The following is an 18,960-nucleotide window of genomic DNA, read 5'->3' on the forward strand; positions in this document are numbered from 1 at the left end:
TAGACCTATGAATCACTTGTTCCCCCTGGTGAGAGAGATGCTGTGCAATGGTTCTGCCCCAGTTACCGTAGCTAACTCTGGGAAGAACTAGAATATTAACATACTGTAGACTTACAAACTGTGTGTGTACCGGTTTATTCACTATTCCAGGGTCTTTTTGATTTACCAGAGAAACCAGCTCTTAGCATCTGTGATGAGTGTGTGTGTGTGTGTGTGTGTGTGTGTGTGTGTGTGTGTGTGTGTGTGTGTGTGTGTGTGTGTGTGTGTGTGTGTGTGTGTGTGTGTGTGTGTGTGTGTGTGTGTGTGTGTGTGTGTGTGTGTGTGTGTGTGTGTGTGTGTAACAGTGGGGGGCTTATTGCTCTTAATAGTTCAGAAGTCACTCTGTAGTCCTGAAGTGGAAGGCCTATTTCCCCTTATTGCTCTCTCTCACTCACACACGCACACGCACACGCACACACACACACACACATGGGGTAAAATGTCTGTCCTGAAAGACGGGACTGTCTTTCTACAGAGTACAAGGTCCCAGTGTCCTCTATTCAAATTACTCCATTCCTCTTATTTTCTTCAGTGTCCTTCCATCTCACTCCATAGCTCTCTTAATGTATCCTCTCTTCTTCCTCTTCTGCCTTTTTTGCCTCTTCTCTTCCGGCTGTTCAGAGTCCCATCTCCTCTTCCTCTCCCCCTCCTCCTCATAACTCAATCACACTTGCATGCAAGGCTTATTCACATCCCCATTCCCCTGATTCCCTCCCCCCATCATCCCTCCCCCCATATGTCTCTCCTCCTCGTCATCACTGTCCATGTCTTCCCCCTTTCTCTTGTTGTATCTCTCGTACAGCACCATGAGGACACCCATCACCCATGCCGACACGGTGCCGGCGCTGAAGATGACGAAGCCGATAGCGATGAAGAACAGGTAGTCCCAGTAGCCCAGGCCCTGGTGGCAGTCTGCCCTCAGCTGCATGCCCACTTCAGCCAGCCGTTGCCCAGACAGCTCTGGAGGCCCCTGGCACACTGTCTGGCCCTCGTCTACAGAGAGGGAGAGAGACAAGAAAGAAAGAGTTAGCCATCTCAAGAGAAGGAGAGAAAAGAGAGATTTAGCTGTCTGACCCTCGTCAGAAGAAAATCCCTCCTTCCCTAGTACCCCTGGCCAATAGGGGTGACAGTGAGCACTGTTACCTTCTAGTAGGTTTTGGTTTTGCTAGGGCGTTGTGGACAGGGATGGAGGATGCAAGTTGCAAGTTTGAATTCAGGGATAGAAAGCTGTTTCAAGTCTATCCCAAACCTTAACGCTTACCTTAACCATTCAGAGTTAATGCATAAACTTAACCACTACGACATTTGAAGTTTGAGTAACATGGATGCACGTCTAATTCTGAAGTGAGAGGGGGGAAATAATAGAGCTTGTTGGACGTAGAAGGGAAAGAGAGGGGGGAAATAATAGAAATGATCTGTAGACACTATAGATTTCCTCAGGGTAATGCAGGTCTGGGACACACACACACACACACACACACACACACACACACACACACACACACACACACACACACACACACACACACACACACACACACACACACACACACACACACACACACACACACACACACACACACACACACACACACACACATTTGACCAGCCTTCATAGAAACACAAGACACAAGACATCTCCAAGGACAGATAGTGTTGTTTTCCTTCTCTTGGCATCTGTTAACAGCTGGCTTCTAATTAAAAAAAGATGAAAATGAGCAGAGACAAATTAAGCACCAGTTCTCTCTTGCTCTTTATCTTGTTCTCTCTCTCTCTCTCTCTCTCTCGCTCTTATTCTCTCGTCATTAGTTTTTTCTGACCTTAAATCAGTGTGTATAATTGACTTCATCCTACTGCTCATCACAACTTAACCTCTTGCTAAAAACTCAAACGTTCATTAAAATACACATGCAGGGTATTGAATTAAAGCTACACTCGTTGTGAATCCAGGCAACAAGTCAGATTTTTAAAATGCTTTTCGGCAAAAGCATGAGAAGCTATTATCTGATAGCATGTAACACCCCAAAAGACCCGCAGGGGACGTAAACAAAATAATTAGCATAGTCGTCGCTACACAAACCGCACAAATAAAATATAAAACATTCATTACCTTTGACCATCTTCTTTGTTGGCACTCCTAGATGTCCCATAATCACTATTGGGTCTTTTTTTCGATTAAATCGGTCCATATATAGCCTAGATATCGATCTATGAAGACTGTGTGATAAACGGAAAAAAATAGCGTTTCATAACGTAACGTCATTTTTTAAAATTCAAAAGGGGGCGATGTAAATTCTATGGGTGTCCGTCTCGAAAAAATGTCTGGAGAGAGCTCGACCAAAACATCCGGTCGGAGACCGGAGGGAATCGGTTCCCTTGATTCGGTTTGACCAAGAATCAAAGCCGAATCAAATGACAAGACTCTAGACATCGTGTGGAAGCTGTAGGCACTGCAACCTCGGCCTCATGTAATTCGGTTCACTTTGAACAATTCCTGGAAGTAGCGCAAGGATATTTATTTCCATTTTCAGTGATCAGATTTTCCTGCACTTTCGATGAAACGCACGTTCTGTTATAGTCACAGCCGTGATTTAACCAGTTGTATAAACGTCTGAGTGTTTTCTATCCACACATACTAATCATATGCATATACTATATTCCTGGCCTGAGTAGCAGGGCGCTGAAATGTTGCGCGATTTTTAACAGAATGTTCGAAAAAGTAGAGGGTCGACTTAAGAGGTTGTTTAAGGGGCTAAGAGGCTGCTGCCATTGCCACTGTATCTGTCAATCAAACCATTACAGACAATGATGTATGAGGAGAGAGGAGACCCTACAGACTGGGTCACCTCTGTCAAATCACACCATTACAGACAATGATGTGTGAGGAGAGAGGAGACCCTACAGACTGGGTCACCTCTGTCAAATCACACCATTACAGACAATGATGTGTGAGGAGAGAGGAGACCCTACAGACTGGGTCACCTCTGTCAAATCAAACCATTACAGACAGTGATGTGTGAGGAGAGAGGAGACCCTACAGACTGGATCACCTCTGTCAAATCAAACCATTACAGACAGTGATGTGTGAGGAGAGAGGAGACCCTACAGACTGGATCACCTCTGTCAAATCAAACCATTACAGACAGTGATGTGTGAGGAGAGAGGAGACCCTGCAGACTGGGTCACCTCTGTCAAATCAAACCATTACAGACAGTGATGTGTGAGGAGAGAGGAGACCCTGCAGACTGGGTCACCTCTGTCATTAGCTGATCCTCCCAGAGAAGGGAGGGAGAGAGTGGGAAGGTGTCAGATGAGGAAGACTGGATATGCAGAGAGAACTGGATATGCACTGCCTAATAATTTAATCTCTCTCTCAACCCCCCTCCCTCCCTCCATCGCTCCTCCCTCCACTATCCCTTTCTCATGTTGAATTGCATTTACTTGTCCTTTCCAAAAAAATAAGACTGATAACTTTTATTTTCTTCTTCCTAGACATTAAAGTGTGTGTGTGTGTGTGTGCACATATGCGTACCTGAGGGCATGTGTCCGTGTGTTCATGTCTGTGTGTGTGTGTGTGTGTGTGTGTGTGTGTGTGTGTGTGTGTGTGTGTGTGTGTGTGTGTGTGTGTGTGTGTGTGTGTGTGTGTGTGTGTGTGTGTGTGTGTGTGTGTGTGTGTGTGTGTGTGTGTGTGTGTGTGTGTGTGTGTGTGTGTGTGTGTGTGTGTGTGTGTGTCTGGCTGTGAACGGGGAACTGATGGATTCATACTGTTAATGATGTTAATTAAATTGCACTCCTCTTCCAATAACGACAGAGGTCTTAAGGAGGGGGTGAATGATGGAGAGAGAGAGAGAGAGAGAGCGAGAAAGAGACAGAAAGAGAGATGAACAAATATTAGTCTATGATAGTATGTGCTACCAGCTCTCACAATCTTATGTCAGAATTAATCATTGATCCATTTTTCTCAAATGTCAAATTTAGAAGATGTTCCGAATGTCAAATCTCAACGTGTTTAAGGTTAAGTTTAAGCATTAACTCCACATTCTTAAGGTTAGCAGGTCAGATCAGACATGGAGGGTAACCTCAGCTTTCCGTCTGGGCAGAAGGTTTGTGATAGGCTAAAAACAAAAATATAAAAAACAGCTTTGTATTGCTGGATTCAAACTCACAACCTTTGGAATCAGAGGCAGATACTTATGCCCCCCACCCCCACTTGAGGATAATAGCGCTCACTGTTGTCCCTAGTGGCCAGTTTCCATGTCATCTCCCAACGTCCTCAGACATGGACGGACGTTGAATACTGTCTTGTATCACCTTTGACCTGGCTGAGTATGGGAGAGGAGAAGAGAGAGTGACTAACTGTAGAGTTGACCCCCAGCACTAACAGTGTCATATCTGTAGCCCTCGGTAGTCATGTAGCATGTATTATAGTGTAAATCCACAATCAGCTCTTCCATATAAACTGGATATATTTAAATGGTTAATCAAGGACATCTCTCATATCCAACCAAAATGCATCCTATATGTGTGTGTGTGTGTTTTTAATTTTAATTTTACCTTTATTTAACCAGGCAAGTCAGTTAAGAACATATTCTTATTTTCAATGACGGCCTGGGAACAGTGGGTTAACTGCCTGTTCAGGGGCAGAACGACAGATTTGTACCTTGTCAGCTCGGGGGTTTGAACTCGCAACCTTCCGGTTACTAGTCCAACGCTCTAACCACTAGGCTACGCTGCCGTGTGTATGTATGTGTCAGGGACTTGCTCTGAGTTTAATGAAGGTCAGGATCCGACAAAGCAGATCAGACACGGATTGTAACCTAAGCTTTGCCTGTCTGGGCAGAAATAGACTGGCACATGATGACGTTGAGTTAGCTAGGCAACATTATGCAAGTTCTTATTCTGATTAGGCAGGATGTGCTTAGTCCTTACCTTGCCCCGGCACACAGACAAATACGAGGTAGACCAACTCAGCTCAGTTGGCCAGGAGCAAGTAGTTGAAGCTCACGGTATGGTTTTGGTCCTTTGTCATTCCGCAACTTGTTATTGATTGTGAACCGATCAGATGATTGACATAATAATGGAACTGTAACATCCATTGCAGGGTTACTTCTTTGGCTGGAGCAAAAACCTGCACTCACACCGGCTCTTTATGGATCTTCCTTTCTCCCTCTCGCTCCTTTCATCCCCTTTCTCCTTCTCCCTCCCCTCTCCCATTCTCTATCCCTCTTTCTCTCCATCTCTCTCGCTCTCTCCAGTGTGTATTAGATCACATTGGCTGTCCCTCGCGTCACTCTGTCATAATCTGTGAGGGGCCTTGTCCCGTTGACAACCCGTCATCTCTCGCATGCACGCACACGCCTGCTTCAGCCCTAGGGGAGACGGGATTGCTGTGCCCCCTTACCCCCACCCCCATCCACACATCACATCACATAACAGCCACCACTCAACCGGCCCATCTCATCTTCATTACAAACAGACGCCCCAGAATGGATGGTCCCACTGTCTGTTTCAGGCTATCTCCCTCTGTGTGTTTTTCTTTCTCTTCATCTCTGTCTGTCTGTCTGTCTGTCTGTCTGTCTGTCTGTCTGTCTGTCTGTCTGTCTGTCTGTCTGTCTGTCTGTCTGTCTGTCTGTCTGTCTGTCTGTCTGTCTGTCTGTCTGTCTGTCTGTCTGTCTGTCTGTCTGTCTGTCTGTCTCTGCCTGCCTGCCTGCCTGCCTGCCTGCCTGCCTGCCTGCCTGCCTGCCTGCCTGCCTGCCTGCCTGCCTGCCTGCCTGCCTGCCTGCCTGCCTGCCTGCCTGCCTGTCTGTCTGTCTGTCTGTCTGTCTCTCTCTCTCTTTCTCTGTCTGTTTTTCTTTGTCTCTTCATCTCTCTCTTTCTGTATAGTTCTCTCTCTCTCTCTAGCTCTCTCTCTCTCTCTCTCTCTCTAGCTCTCTCTCTAGCTCTCTCTCTAGCTCGCTCTCTCTCTAGCTCTCTCTCTCTCTAGCTCTCTCTCTCTCTCTCTAGCTTTCTCTGTCAATCTCTCTCTCTCTCTGTCAATCTCTGCCCACGTAGAGAATGAACCAAACCACTGTGGGTGCTTCACTGTCAGTATCTCTCTTTATAACACAACCATGAGGAGACTGACTTATACAACAGCTCCCACACTGAAGAGGCTTTCAGCTACTCCATACTACTGCTAAAACACAACATCAGTTAAAGTGACTGTCGGACTCCTCTTCTATCTTCACACCACTGAAAACCACAGCACAGGTTAGAGAGAGAGAGAGAGAGAGAGAGAGAGAGTCATCTTTCCAGGGCCTCAATTTACTCATACCCTACTGGAAAGCTGTGACAGGACTATACTATTAATCATCATTACCATAGTATGGTTGGATGGCTGACCCTGAGTAGAAGTAGAAGCAGTGTTTATTAGTAACTCACATCCAGACTGGATTGTACACCAATCTACATACATGTTTTATCTATACAATCCAGGAGGAGCCACCTGTCCCCTCAGCCCTGTAGTATCATTATTAACATGATATTAACATGACTCATCTAGCAAACCATAATTAGCTCTGTGAAAGTTTTTAGAACATTCGTTAGGTGTCAGCAAATGTTCTCATAAAACAAAAAGTGTTTAGTGGTGCTGATGTTGCAAGAACATTCCTAGAACCCATTTAATCTGTTCTTTAAAGGCTCCCAGAATGTTTCATTAGGTTGTGGGAACAGTCTGGTGAGAACATTCTGGGGACATCGCAAAGGATACAGTACGTTCCCAAAACACAAAAACTGTCCAGTTGTGCAGATTATTCTATCATGTTTATTTTTGGGTGCAAAAAACATTCTCCTGATGTTGCAAGAACGTTCCTAGAACACATTTCACCATAACAATATGGAAGAAAATGAAACCTATTCTACAAGATCCAAAATCATTTCCGAAAAACACAACTTTATGGAACAATCATTGGATAGCTTTCAGAATTCACCTATAAATTGGTCCACATGGAAAACTAAAGGCATAGAAACCATAAATGACTTGGTAACAGGAAGTACATTTATTTCCATGACAGAATTCAAAAGTAATTTTCGACTGACCAATGTAGATAGTCTCAAATATATGCAACTTAAAAGTTCCATATCATGATATTTTGTTTAGAGAACGTTTGGACATCAGAGCAACCTTTTGAGTAAATCCTATTTGAGTCAGAAAAGGATGTTCATATGATGTGGAAGACATAGAAAACCTTGCATAGAGCATATCCAACTGACAATCTCTTAGAAAAAAACATGAACTATTGGATCAAAGACTGAAAAATAACTGATGTTGGCACAAGATGGAGGGAACGTTGCAGCACAACTAACGAAATGACAGTTAACGAAAATGTAAGCTTCGTCCAGTATAAACGAATGTATAGAATGTATTATACATCAGACATAATGTAAGGATATACCCGATGGGTTGCATGATCCTCCTCTTCACCTATATTAAAAACGTGGAAATGAATCAATCTTAACACAATAGGAAGAATGATCTATTATTTCAAGATTTCAAGTCCTTGCTACGGAGAGAAAATAAATGGTGCCGTTTCAGGCCATGTGGCGGAAAGTGATGTGGGAGCTGGAGATGGGGGTGTGTGCGCTTGTGGGTCTGGGAAGGTGAGATATAGTTGATATTGTCGTTTGTACATATACATACAAACAGTTTTGTATTGTTTATAAAATATTAACTAAAATATATATTTTATAAATAACACCTGGTCTAAGTTCCTTAAGGTTCCCAGAATATTGAGTTAAGTTATGGGAGTTGTCTGGGATGTTACAGAACATTCCCCCAATGTAGCACAATTTCCAAATAAGTCAGTTTTTATGACATTCATAGCATATTTGCTTTAGGTTAAACACAATATTCCATTGATTTCACTCAATACACATTTTCAGCTGTCCTGGAGATTCACAGGAAATTTCAACAACATTTAGAAAATGTTATATTTATATGTGCATTCGGAAAGTATTCAGAAGTACTGAATAAAGGGTCTGAATACTTATGTAAATAAGGTTAATTATTTTTTATAAATTTGCAAAAATGTTTCAAACCCGTTTCGCTTTGTCATTATGGGGCATGGTGTGTAAATCGGTAAGAAAATAATATAATTGAATCAATTTTAGAAGAAGGCTGTAACGTAACAAAATGTAGAAAAGGGGACTGGGTCTGAATAATTTCCAAATGCACTTTAAGTTTGACCTAACATTACCACAACATTCTCAGGGGGCCCCTCAGAGGTGAGTGCTTAGTCCCTCATGTACTCCATGTTCACCCATGACGGAGGGTCAAGCGGGTTGAGACTTCAAGTTCCTCGGTGTCCACATCCCTAAGGATCTATCACGGTCCACACACACACCAACACAGTTGTGAAGAGAGCAAGAAAATGCACCATTTAGAGCATTTTGACGGGCTGCATCCCTGCTTGGTATGGCAACTGCAAGGCGCTACAGAGGGTAATGTGTACGGCCCAGTACTTCACTGGGGCGGAGCTCCCTGCCATCAAGGATCTCTATACCAGGCTGTGTCAGAGGAAGGCCCTAAAAATGGTCAGAGACTCCAGCCACCCAAGTCATAGACTGTTCTCTCTGCTACCGCACCGCAAGCGGTAGCAGAGTCTGGAACCAACAGGATCCTGAACAGCTTCTACCCCCAAGCCATAAGACTGCTACATAGTTTGTAAAAATATACTGAACAAAAATATAAATGCAATATTCAATAATTTCTTCGATTTTACTGAGTTGAAGTTCAAGTTCTAGGAACGTTTAAAATAAATTCATTAGGCCCTAATCTGTGGATTTCACATGACTGGAAATACAGTTACACATCTGTTGGGCCTCAGGATCTTGTCACTGTATTTTTGTGCATTCAAATAACCCCCATAACCCCACTGCCACCATGGGGCACTCTGTTCACAATGCTGACAGCAAACCGCTCGCCCACAATGCCATACACTTTGTCTGAAGTTGTGAGGCCGGTTGGACATACTGACAAATTCTCTAAAATGACATTGGAGCTTATGGTGGATGGATTATCTTGGTAAAGGAGAAATTCTCACGAACAGGGATGTAAAATGTGCACAATATTTTAGAGAAGTAAGATATTTGTGCGTATGGAACATCTATATGGAACATCTAGTATGGTTCTCAATCAGAGGCAGGTGTCATTAGTTGTCTCTGATTGAGAATCATACTTAGGTAGCCTAGGTTTCACTGTGTGTTTGTGTGGGTTTGTTCCTGTCTCTGATTGTTTGCACCAGATGGGGCTGTTTCGGTTTTTCACGTTACATTTATTGTTTTTGTATTCAGTTGTTCATGTGTACTATTTCTTATTAAAAGAACCATGGACACTTACCACGCTGCATATTGGTCCTCCGATCCTTCTCGCCTCTCCTCTTCAGAAGAAGAGGAGGAAATCCCTTACAGCATACACTTAGGTTGGAGTCATTAAAACTTGTTTTTCAACCACTCCACAAATTTCTTGTTAAACTATAGTTTTGGCAAGTCGGTTAGGACATCTACTTTATGCATGACACAAGTAATTTTTCCAACAATTGTTTACAGCCAGATTATTTCACTTATAATTCACTGTATCACAATTCCAGTGGGTCAGAAGTTGACATACACCAAGATGACTGGGCTGTAACGGCATTCAGAGGAAGAAGGTGAAGACCAAGGTCCAGCGTGGTACGTGTTCAAATGATTTATTCTGACTGAACACGGAATACAAAATAACAAAAAGAATAGCCGAAACAGTTCTGACAGGTGCAACAAAAATGAAACAGAAAATGAAAAGGGATCGGTGGCGGCTAGTAGGCCGGTGACGACGACCGTCGAGCACCACCCAAACAGGCAGGGGAGCCAACTTCGGCGGGAGTCGTGACATGGGCCTTTAAACAGCTTGGAAAATTCCAGAAAATTATGTCATGGCTTTAGAAGCTTCTTATAGGCTAATTGACATCATTTGAGTCAATTGGAGGTGTACCTGTGGATGTATTTCAAGGCCTACCTTCAAACTCAATGCCTCTTTGCTTGGCATCATGGGAAAATCAAAAGAAATGTATATATATATACGTTCAGTGAACGTTCTTATAACAACGGTGAATGCTTTTTGCACCCTAAAATTAACATTGTATGATCATCCGCACAACTGAACAGTTTTTGTGTTTTGGACACATATCTTTTGCGATGTCCCCACAATGTTCCCAGCAGACTGTTCCCACAACCTAATGAAACATTCTGGGAGCCTTTGAAGAACCGACGAAATGTGTTCTGGGAATGTTCTTGTAACATCAGGTCAATGTTTTTTGCACCCAAAAGTAGATCTTGTTTTAAAATATATACCATACCAGTCAAAAGTTTAAGAACAGCTACTCTCTCATCTTCTTTCATAATGTTTTTATATTTTCTACATTGTAGAATAATAGTGAAGACATCAAAACTATGAAATAACACATATGAAATCATGTAGTAACCAAAAAAGTGCCTTGATGACAGCTTTGCACACTCTTGGCATTCTCTCAACCAGCTTCATGAGGTAATTAAATCAAATCCAATTTTATTTGTCACATACACATGGTTATCAGATGTTAATGCGAGTGTAGCGAAATGCTTGTGCTTCTAGTTCGGACAATGCAGTAATAACCAACGAGTAATCTAACCTAACAATTCCACAACTACTACCTTATACACACAAGTGTAAAGGGATAAAGAATATGTACATAAAGATATATGAATGAGTGATGGTACAGAACGGCATAGGCAAGATGCAGTAGACGGTATCGAGTAGAGTATATACATATGAGATGAGTAATGTAGGGTATGTAAACATAAAAGTGGCATAGTTTCAAGTGGCTAGTAATACATGTATTACATAAAGAGGCAAGATGCAGTAGATGATAGAGTACAGTATATACATATACATATGAGATGAGTAATGTAGGGTATGTAAACATTATATTAAGTGGCATTGTTTAAAGTGGCTAGTGATACATTTTTTACATCAATTTCCATTATTAAAGTGAGCTGGAGTTAAGTCAATATGTTGGCAGCAGCCACTCAATGTTAGTGGTGGCTGTTTAACAGTCTGATGGCCTTGAGATAGAAGCTGTTTTTCAGTCTCTCGGTTCCTGCTTTGATGCACCTGTACTGACCTCGCCTTCTGGATGGTAGCGGGGTGAACAGGCAGTGGCTCTGGTGGTTGTTGTCCTTGATGATCTTTATGGCCTTCCTGTGATATCGGGTGGTGTAGGTGTCCTGGAGGGCAGGTAGTTTTCCCCCGGTGATGCGCTGTGCAGACCTCACTACCTAGACTCAATTTTATTTATTTATCTATTATTTTACCAGGTAAGTTGACTGAGAACACGTTCTCATTTGCAGCAACGACCTGGGGAATAGTTACAGGGGAGAGGAGGGGGATGAATGAGCCAATTGTAAACTGGGGATTATTAGGTGACCATGATGGTTTGAGGGCCATATTGGGAATTTAGCCAGGACACCGGGGTTAACACCCCTACTCTTACGATAAGTGCCATGGGATCTTTAATGACCTAAGAGAGTCAGGACACCCGTTTAACGTCCCATCCGAAAGACGGCACCCTACACAGGGCAGTGTCCCCAATTACTGCCCTGGGGCATTGGGATATTTTTTTAGACCAAAGGGAAGAGTGCCTCCTACTGGCTCTCCAACACCACATCGAGCAGCATCTGGTCTCCCATCCAGGAACTGACCAGGACCAACATTATTTGACCCTTCTTTTTCAAGACCTCTGCAATCCGCCCTGGCATGCTGTCAATTAACTTCTGGGCCACATCCTGACTGATGGCAGCCCATTCTTTAATAATCAATGCTAGGAGTTTGTGGGGTTTGTTTGTCCACCCGCCTTTTGAGGATTGACCACAAGTTCCCAATGGGATTAAGGTCTGGGGAGATTCCTGGCCATGGACCCAAAATATCAATGTTTTGTTCCTTGAGCCACTTAGTTATCACTTTTGCCTTATGGCAAGGTGATCCATCATGCTGGAAAAGGCATTGTACATCACCAAACTGTTCCTGGATGTTTGGGAGAAGTTGCTCTCGGAGAATGTGTTGGTACCATTCTATATTCATCGTTGTGTTCTTTGTCAAAATTGTGAGTGAGCCCACTCCCTTGGCTGTGAAGCAACCCCACACATGAATGGTCTCAGGATGCTTTACTGTTGGCATGACACAGGACTGATGGTAGCGCTCACCTTGTCTTCTCCGGACAAGCTTTTTCCCAGGTGCCCCAAACAATCGGAAAGGGGATTAATCAGAGAAAATGTCTTTACCCCAGTCCTCAGCAGTCCAATCCCTGTACCTTTTGCAGAATATCAGTCTGTCCCTGATGTTGTTCCTGGAGAGAAGTGGCTTCTTTGCTGCCCTTCTTGACACCAGGCCATCCTCCAAAAGTCTTCGCCTTCACTGTGCGTGCAGATGCACTCACACCTGCCTGCTGCCATTCCTGAGCAAGCTCTGTACTGGTGGTGCCCTGATCCTGCAGCTGAATGAAATTTAGGAGACGGTCCTGGCGCTTGCTGAACTTTATTTGACGCCCTGAAGCCTTCTTCACAACAATTGAACCACTCTCCTTGGAGTTCTTGATGATCTGATAAATGGTTGATTTAGGTACAATCTTACTGGCAGCAATATCCTTGCCTGTGAAGCCCTTTTTGTGCAAAGCAATGATGACGGCACGTGTTTCCTTGCAGGTAACCATGGATGACAAAGGACGAACAATGATTCCAAGCACTACCCACCATTTGAAGCTTCCAGTCTGTTATTTGAACTCAATCAGCTTGACAGAGTGATCTCCAGCCTTGTCCTCATCAACACTCACACCTGAGTTAACGAGAGAATCACTGACATGATGTCAGATGGTCCTTTTGTGGCAGAGCTGAAATGCAGTGGAACTTTGCAATTAATTGCAATTCATCTGATCACTCTTCATAACATTCTGGAGTATATGCTAATTGCCCTCATACAAACTGGGGCAGCACACTTTGTGAAAATTAATATTTGTCATTCTCAAAACTTTTGGCCACGACTGTACACGGCCCAGTACATCACCGGGGCCAAGCTTCCTGCCATCCAGGACCTCTATATCAGGCGGTGTCAGAGGAAGGCCCTTAAAATTGTCAAAGCCTCCAGCCACCCTAGTCATAGACTGTTCTCTCTGCTACCACATGGCAAGCGGTACCGGAGCACCAAGTCTTGGTCCAAGAGGCTTCTTAACAGCTTCTACCCCCAAGCCATAAGACTCCTGAACAGCTAATCAAATGGCTACCCAGACTATTTACATTGCCCCCCCCCCCCTTCTACGCTGCTGCTACTCTCTGTGATTATCTATGCATAGTCACTTTAATAACTCTACCTACATGTACATATTACCTCGACACCGATGCCCCCGCACATTGACTCAGTTCCAGTACCCTGCTATTCTTATTTGCTGCTGCTCTTTAATGATTTGTTATTCTTCTCTTACTTTTTTGTAGATATTTTCTTAAAACTGCATTGTTGGTCTTCACCTGTTGTATTCAGCGCAAACTTTTGACTGGTATTGTATATATATTTTTTATTTAAAAAATGTTTAGGCCTTTTTTCCCCCAGTTTAGTGATATCCAAACTCACCCATAACTCGGACAGTGCTGGGCCAATTGTGAGTCGCTCGGTCACGGCTGGATGCGACACAGCCCAGGATCAAACCCGGATCTGTAGTGATGCCCCAAGCACTGCAGTGCCTTAGACCACTGCGTCACTTGGGAGGCAGAAACATTGTTTAAATTCCCCTGTTTAGTGGACCTGCGTGGTTCTGGTACTGGTTCCGGCCGACATTTTCGCTTATAAATTGACCTGTGGACACCTCAGATTGAAATGGCTTGCATTAAGCGATAGCCCTGGTTCCCATTGACACAGTAGTATATTTGCTGAGCCTGTGTGATGTAGGTTGTGAAATCTGAAACTACCTGAAGCTGGGATGTCCCTCCGACCATTTCATTTGTTCTTCCAACTGTCCAACTCCTGGCTGAACCCTACACCACGGCCACTGACAAAACACATGCCTGCAATCCTTACATTGTAGCGCAGAAGGAGAGAGTGGTGTCATCACGGTAGCACATTCAGAGATCAATTTATAGACATTCATGTTAAATCATTTATAGATTTTAAACAAAACAACTGTCACATCTGCTCCTGCCACGCCCTCTAGTGCCCATCTGGTGTCTCCTTGACCTGCCGCCACTCCCCCAGTGCTCTCTCCCTCTCTGTGTGTGTGATTGTGTGGGCGGAGACAGGTGTGCTGTAGTCAGAGCAGATCCCAACCAGCTGCAACCTGTTCCATAATCAAGATCAATACAAATACTCAGTCCTGCCACTTCCACACTGCCAGATCGTAATCTCTGCTCAGTCAGTCCATGTTTCTAGAAACTGAACAAGTTCTACAGACATATGACTAACAGAAATTGAATAATGTGTCCCTGAACAAAGGGGGGTCAAAATCAAAAGTAACAGTCAGCGTCTGGTGTGGCCACCAGCTGCATTAAGTACTGCAGTGCATCTCCTCCTCATGGACTGCACCAGATTTGCTGTGAGATGTTACCCCACTCTTCCACCAAGGCACCTGCAAGTTCCCGGACATTTCTTGGGGGGAATGGCCCTAGCCCTCACCCTCCGATCCAACAGGTCCCAAACGTGCTCAATGGGATTGAGATCTGGGCTCTTCGCTGGCCATGGCAGAACACTGACATTTCCGTCTTGCATGAAATCATGCACAGAATGAGCAGTATGGCTGGTTGCATTGTCATGCTGGAGGGTTATGTCAGGATGAGCATGCAGGAAGGGTACCACCTGAGGGAGGACTCTCCACCTAGATCCTTCTCCAGAGTACAGACCTCGGTGTAACGCTCATTCCTTCGACGATAGACGCGAATCCGACCATCACCCCTGGTGAGACAAAACCGCAAATCGTCAGTGAAGAGCACTTTTTGCCAGTCCTGTCTGGTCCATCGATGGTGGGTTTGTGCCCATAGGTGACGCTGTTGCCGGTGATGTAGTGAGGACCTGCCTTACAACAGGCCTGCAAGCCCTCAGTCCAGCCTCTCTCAGCCTATTGCGGACAGTCTGAGCACTGACGGAGGGATTGTGCGTTCATAGTTTAACTAAGGCAGTTGTTGTTGCCATCCTGTACCTGTCCCGCAAATGTCATGTTGGGATGTACCGATCCTGTGCAGGTGTTGTTACATGTGGTCTGCCACTGTGAGGACGATCAGCTGTCCGTCCTGTATCCCTGTGGCGCTGTCTTAGGCATCTCACAGTACGGACATTGCAATTTATTGCCCTGGCCACATCTGCAGTCCTCATGCCTCCTTGCAGCATGTCTAAGGCACGTTCATGCAGATGAGCAGGGACCCTGGGCATCTTTCTTTTGGTGTTTTTCAGAGTCAGTAGAAAGGCCTCTTTTTAGTGTCCTATGTTTTCATAACTGTGACCTTAATTGCCTACCGTCAGTAATCTGTTAGTGTCTTAACGACTGTTCCACAGATGCATGTTCATTAATTGTTTATGGTTCATGGAACAAGCATGGGAAACAGTGTTTAAACCCTTTACAATGAAGATCTGTGAAGATGTTTGGATTTTTACAACTTATTTTTGAAAGACAGGGTCCTGAAAAAGTTTATAAGGAAGGTGAAATCTTATAGTTAGTCATTTTATAATTTGAATAACTTGAATATACAATATTTAGAAAGCATTTAAGTAATTTCATACAGGTTTGTTGACTAGGAAATACATCATAAAACATATTTCTCCTGGGTACTTTGTGTCCTCAAAAGTGACTACACCTCAAGCAATTTTTTTTTTTTTTGCATTACTAGTTATTGTTTATGACCCTCTCATGATAAATAATTACTTTTGGGGATTATGTAGATTACATGTAGTTACATACATTAAAGAAGGAGAAGACATCCTGGACTTGGGGGGAAATTATGGCTGGAGACGAAAGCCTTTCGTGGAAGCAGACGCAGGGAGAGAAGAGAGGACAGCAACGACGCCGGGGTACACGGCCACAGAATAAGCCCAAAAGAAAGCCCACATTCTGTTGGGGGGGGACATGGGGTGGTCGGCGGAGCCAGAGACCGTCAGGGAGTCGAAGGAGGAACTCAACGAAAGATTGCGGAGAGAGGTGGTGGCGATGAGAGCGCTGCAGAGCGGGCGTGCTGAGGAGCGTGACACCTGCACCGGTTTCACACATCTGGCCTCCAGTGCACCTCCCCAGTCCGGTACGTCCTGTGTTTCCTCCACGTACACACCCTGAAGTGTGTGTCACCGTTCCGGTACCATTTGTGCCAGCCCTACGCACCAGGTCTCCAGTGCGCCTCCACAGCCCAGTACGTTCTGCGCCAGCTCCCCACATTCGCCGTGCGAAGTGTGTCATCATTCCAGTACAATTTGTGCCGGTTCTACGCACCAGGTCTCCAGTGTGCCTCCACAGCCCAGTACGTCCTGCGCCAGCTCCCGGCACTCACCGTGCGAGCACCCCATGTGCCCCACTCCAAAGTGTCATCTTTCCGGCACCATCTGTGCCAGCTCCAAGCACCAGGTCTACAGTGCGGCTCCTAAGCCCAGTACATCCTGTGCCTCTTCCTCGCACTCTCCCTGAAGTGAGTGTCCCCAGTCCGGTACGTCCTGTGCCTGCTCCTCGCACTCTCCCTGAAGAGCGTGTCCCCAGTCCGGTACGTCCTGTGCCTGCTCCTCACACTCTCCCTCAAGTGCACCTTCCCAGTCAGGTACGTCCTGTGCCTCCTCCCCACAGGCTTCCTGCGACAATCTCCAGTCCAGAGCTTCCAGCGACGGTTCCCAGTCCAGAGCTTCCGGGGACGGTTCCCAGTCCAGAGATTTCGGTGATGGTTCCCAGTCCAGAGCTTCCGGTGACGGTTCCCAGTCCAGAGCTTCCGGTGACGGTTCCCAGTCCAGAGCTTCCGGCGACGGTTCCCAGTCCGGAGCTTCCGGCATCTGGAACCTCCAACAACGTTTCCCGGTCCGGAACCTCACGAGACGGTCCAAGATCCGGAACCTCCAGCGACGGTCAACAGTCTGGAACATCCCTCAACGAGGGATGGCAGGAGCTCTGCTCTGCGCCAATGCACAGTCCGAGCATGGCGTCCAGTCCAGCTCCGGGGCAGGAGCCTTCCTCTGCGCCGATGTCCAGTCCAAACACGGTGTCCAGTCCAGCTCCATGGCAGGAGCCTTCCTCTGCGCCGATGTCCAGTCCAAACACAGAGTCCAGTCCAGTTCCATTGCAGGAGCCTTCCTCTGCGCCGATGTCCAGTCCAAACACGGCGTCCAGTCCAGCTCCATGGCAGGAGCCTTCCTCTGCGCCGATGTCCAGGCCCGGGCCGGTGTCCAGTCCCGCTCCATGGCAGGAGCCTTCCTCGGCATCTAGGTCCAGTCCAGGCACAGTGTTCAGCCTGGGTTGATGGCTGGATCCGCAGGATGAGCGGGTTCTTCGGCCCGCACCAGAGCCGCCCCCGATGCTGGCGGATCCGCGGGATGAGCGGATTCTTCGTCCCGCACCAGAGCCGCCCCCGATGCTGGCGGATCCGCGGGATGAGAGGGTTCTTCGTCCTGCACCAACACTCCCCTTTGGTTTCACCTTTGGGGAGGGGGGGTGGGGGGTACTGTCACGTCCTGACCATAGAGATTCCTTATTTTCTATGGTGGAGTAGGTCAGGGCGTGACTGGGGGGTTAGTCTAGTTTATTATTTCTATGTGTGGTTCTAGTTTTGTTTTTCTATGTTAGTGATTTTGTATGATTCCCAATTAGAGGCAGCTGGTAATTGTTGTCTCTTAATTGGGGATCATATTTTGGTAGCCTTTTTTCCACCTGTGGCTTGTGGGATATTATTTTGAGTTAGTGTATGTAGCATCTATGTAGTCACGGTTCGTTGTTTGTTTCTTGTTTTGTTTCTTAGTTTCACTTTAATAAATTATGTGGAACTGTAATCACGCTGCGCCTTGGTCCTTCTCTACAAATGATCGTGACAGAATGTTCTGCGCTGGATGTTACAGTTATGGACAACATTTTTGTGACTGTTAGGAGAACATTCCGAGGATATTTCATTTAAAACATCAAAAAGATTGGATGGGATGTTATCATTCTAATGTTAAGGTTTTATCTATCTAGAACTTAATGGGAATTGTAGCTAATGTTCTTGGAATGTTTGCTGGAATCGCTATTATTACTATTAACCCCTGAACAGTCACTGTCATGCTATACTGGCCCTGTGAAGTGTACCACTTTCAAATGACCAGTCAAATCAAATTTTATTTGTCAAATGCGCCGACTATAACCTTAGTGAAATGCTTACTCACAAGCCCTTAACCACCAATGCAGTTAAGAAAAATACACAAAAAATAAGACATGAAGTAACAAATAATTAAAGAGCAGCAATAAAATAACAATAGTGAGGCTATATACTGGGGGAACCGGTACAGAGTCAATGCGCGGGGGCACCGGTTTGTCGAGGTAATTGAGGTAATATGTACATGTGGGTAGAGTTATTAAAGTGACTTATGCATAGATAATAACAGAGTAGCAACAGAATAAAAGAGGGGGGCAAATGCAAATAGTCTGGGTAGCCATTTGATTAGATGTTCAGGAGTCTTATGGCTTGGGGGTAGAAGCTGTTAAGAAGCCTTTTGGTTACAGACTTGGTGCTCCGGTACCGCTTGCAGTGTGGTAGCAGAGAGAGCAGTCTATGACTAGTGTGGCTGGATTCTTTGACACCAGTTAGGGCCTTCCTCTGACACCGTCTGGAATAGAGGTCCTGGATAGCAGGAAGCTTGGTCCCAGTGATGTACTGGGCCATACACACTACCCTCTGTAG

General features: G+C 45.2%; 1 protein-coding gene across 1 annotated transcript in view; it reads right to left on the bottom strand.

The window, feature by feature from the left end:
• Window positions 1–703: 703 nt before the first annotated feature.
• The window catches only part of LOC123997229 (leucine-rich repeat-containing protein 52-like), a 28,823-nt gene continuing 10,566 nt past the window's right edge, over window positions 704–18,960 (bottom strand). Inside the window, exon 2 of the mRNA XM_046301391.1 lies at window positions 704–1,032. Coding sequence (XP_046157347.1) covers window positions 704–1,032 — 329 coding nt within the window. The remainder of the gene's footprint in view (window positions 1,033–18,960) is intronic.

Source organism: Oncorhynchus gorbuscha, linkage group LG15 (assembly GCF_021184085.1).
Source record: "Oncorhynchus gorbuscha isolate QuinsamMale2020 ecotype Even-year linkage group LG15, OgorEven_v1.0, whole genome shotgun sequence".
Classification (NCBI taxonomy): domain Eukaryota; kingdom Metazoa; phylum Chordata; class Actinopteri; order Salmoniformes; family Salmonidae; genus Oncorhynchus; species Oncorhynchus gorbuscha.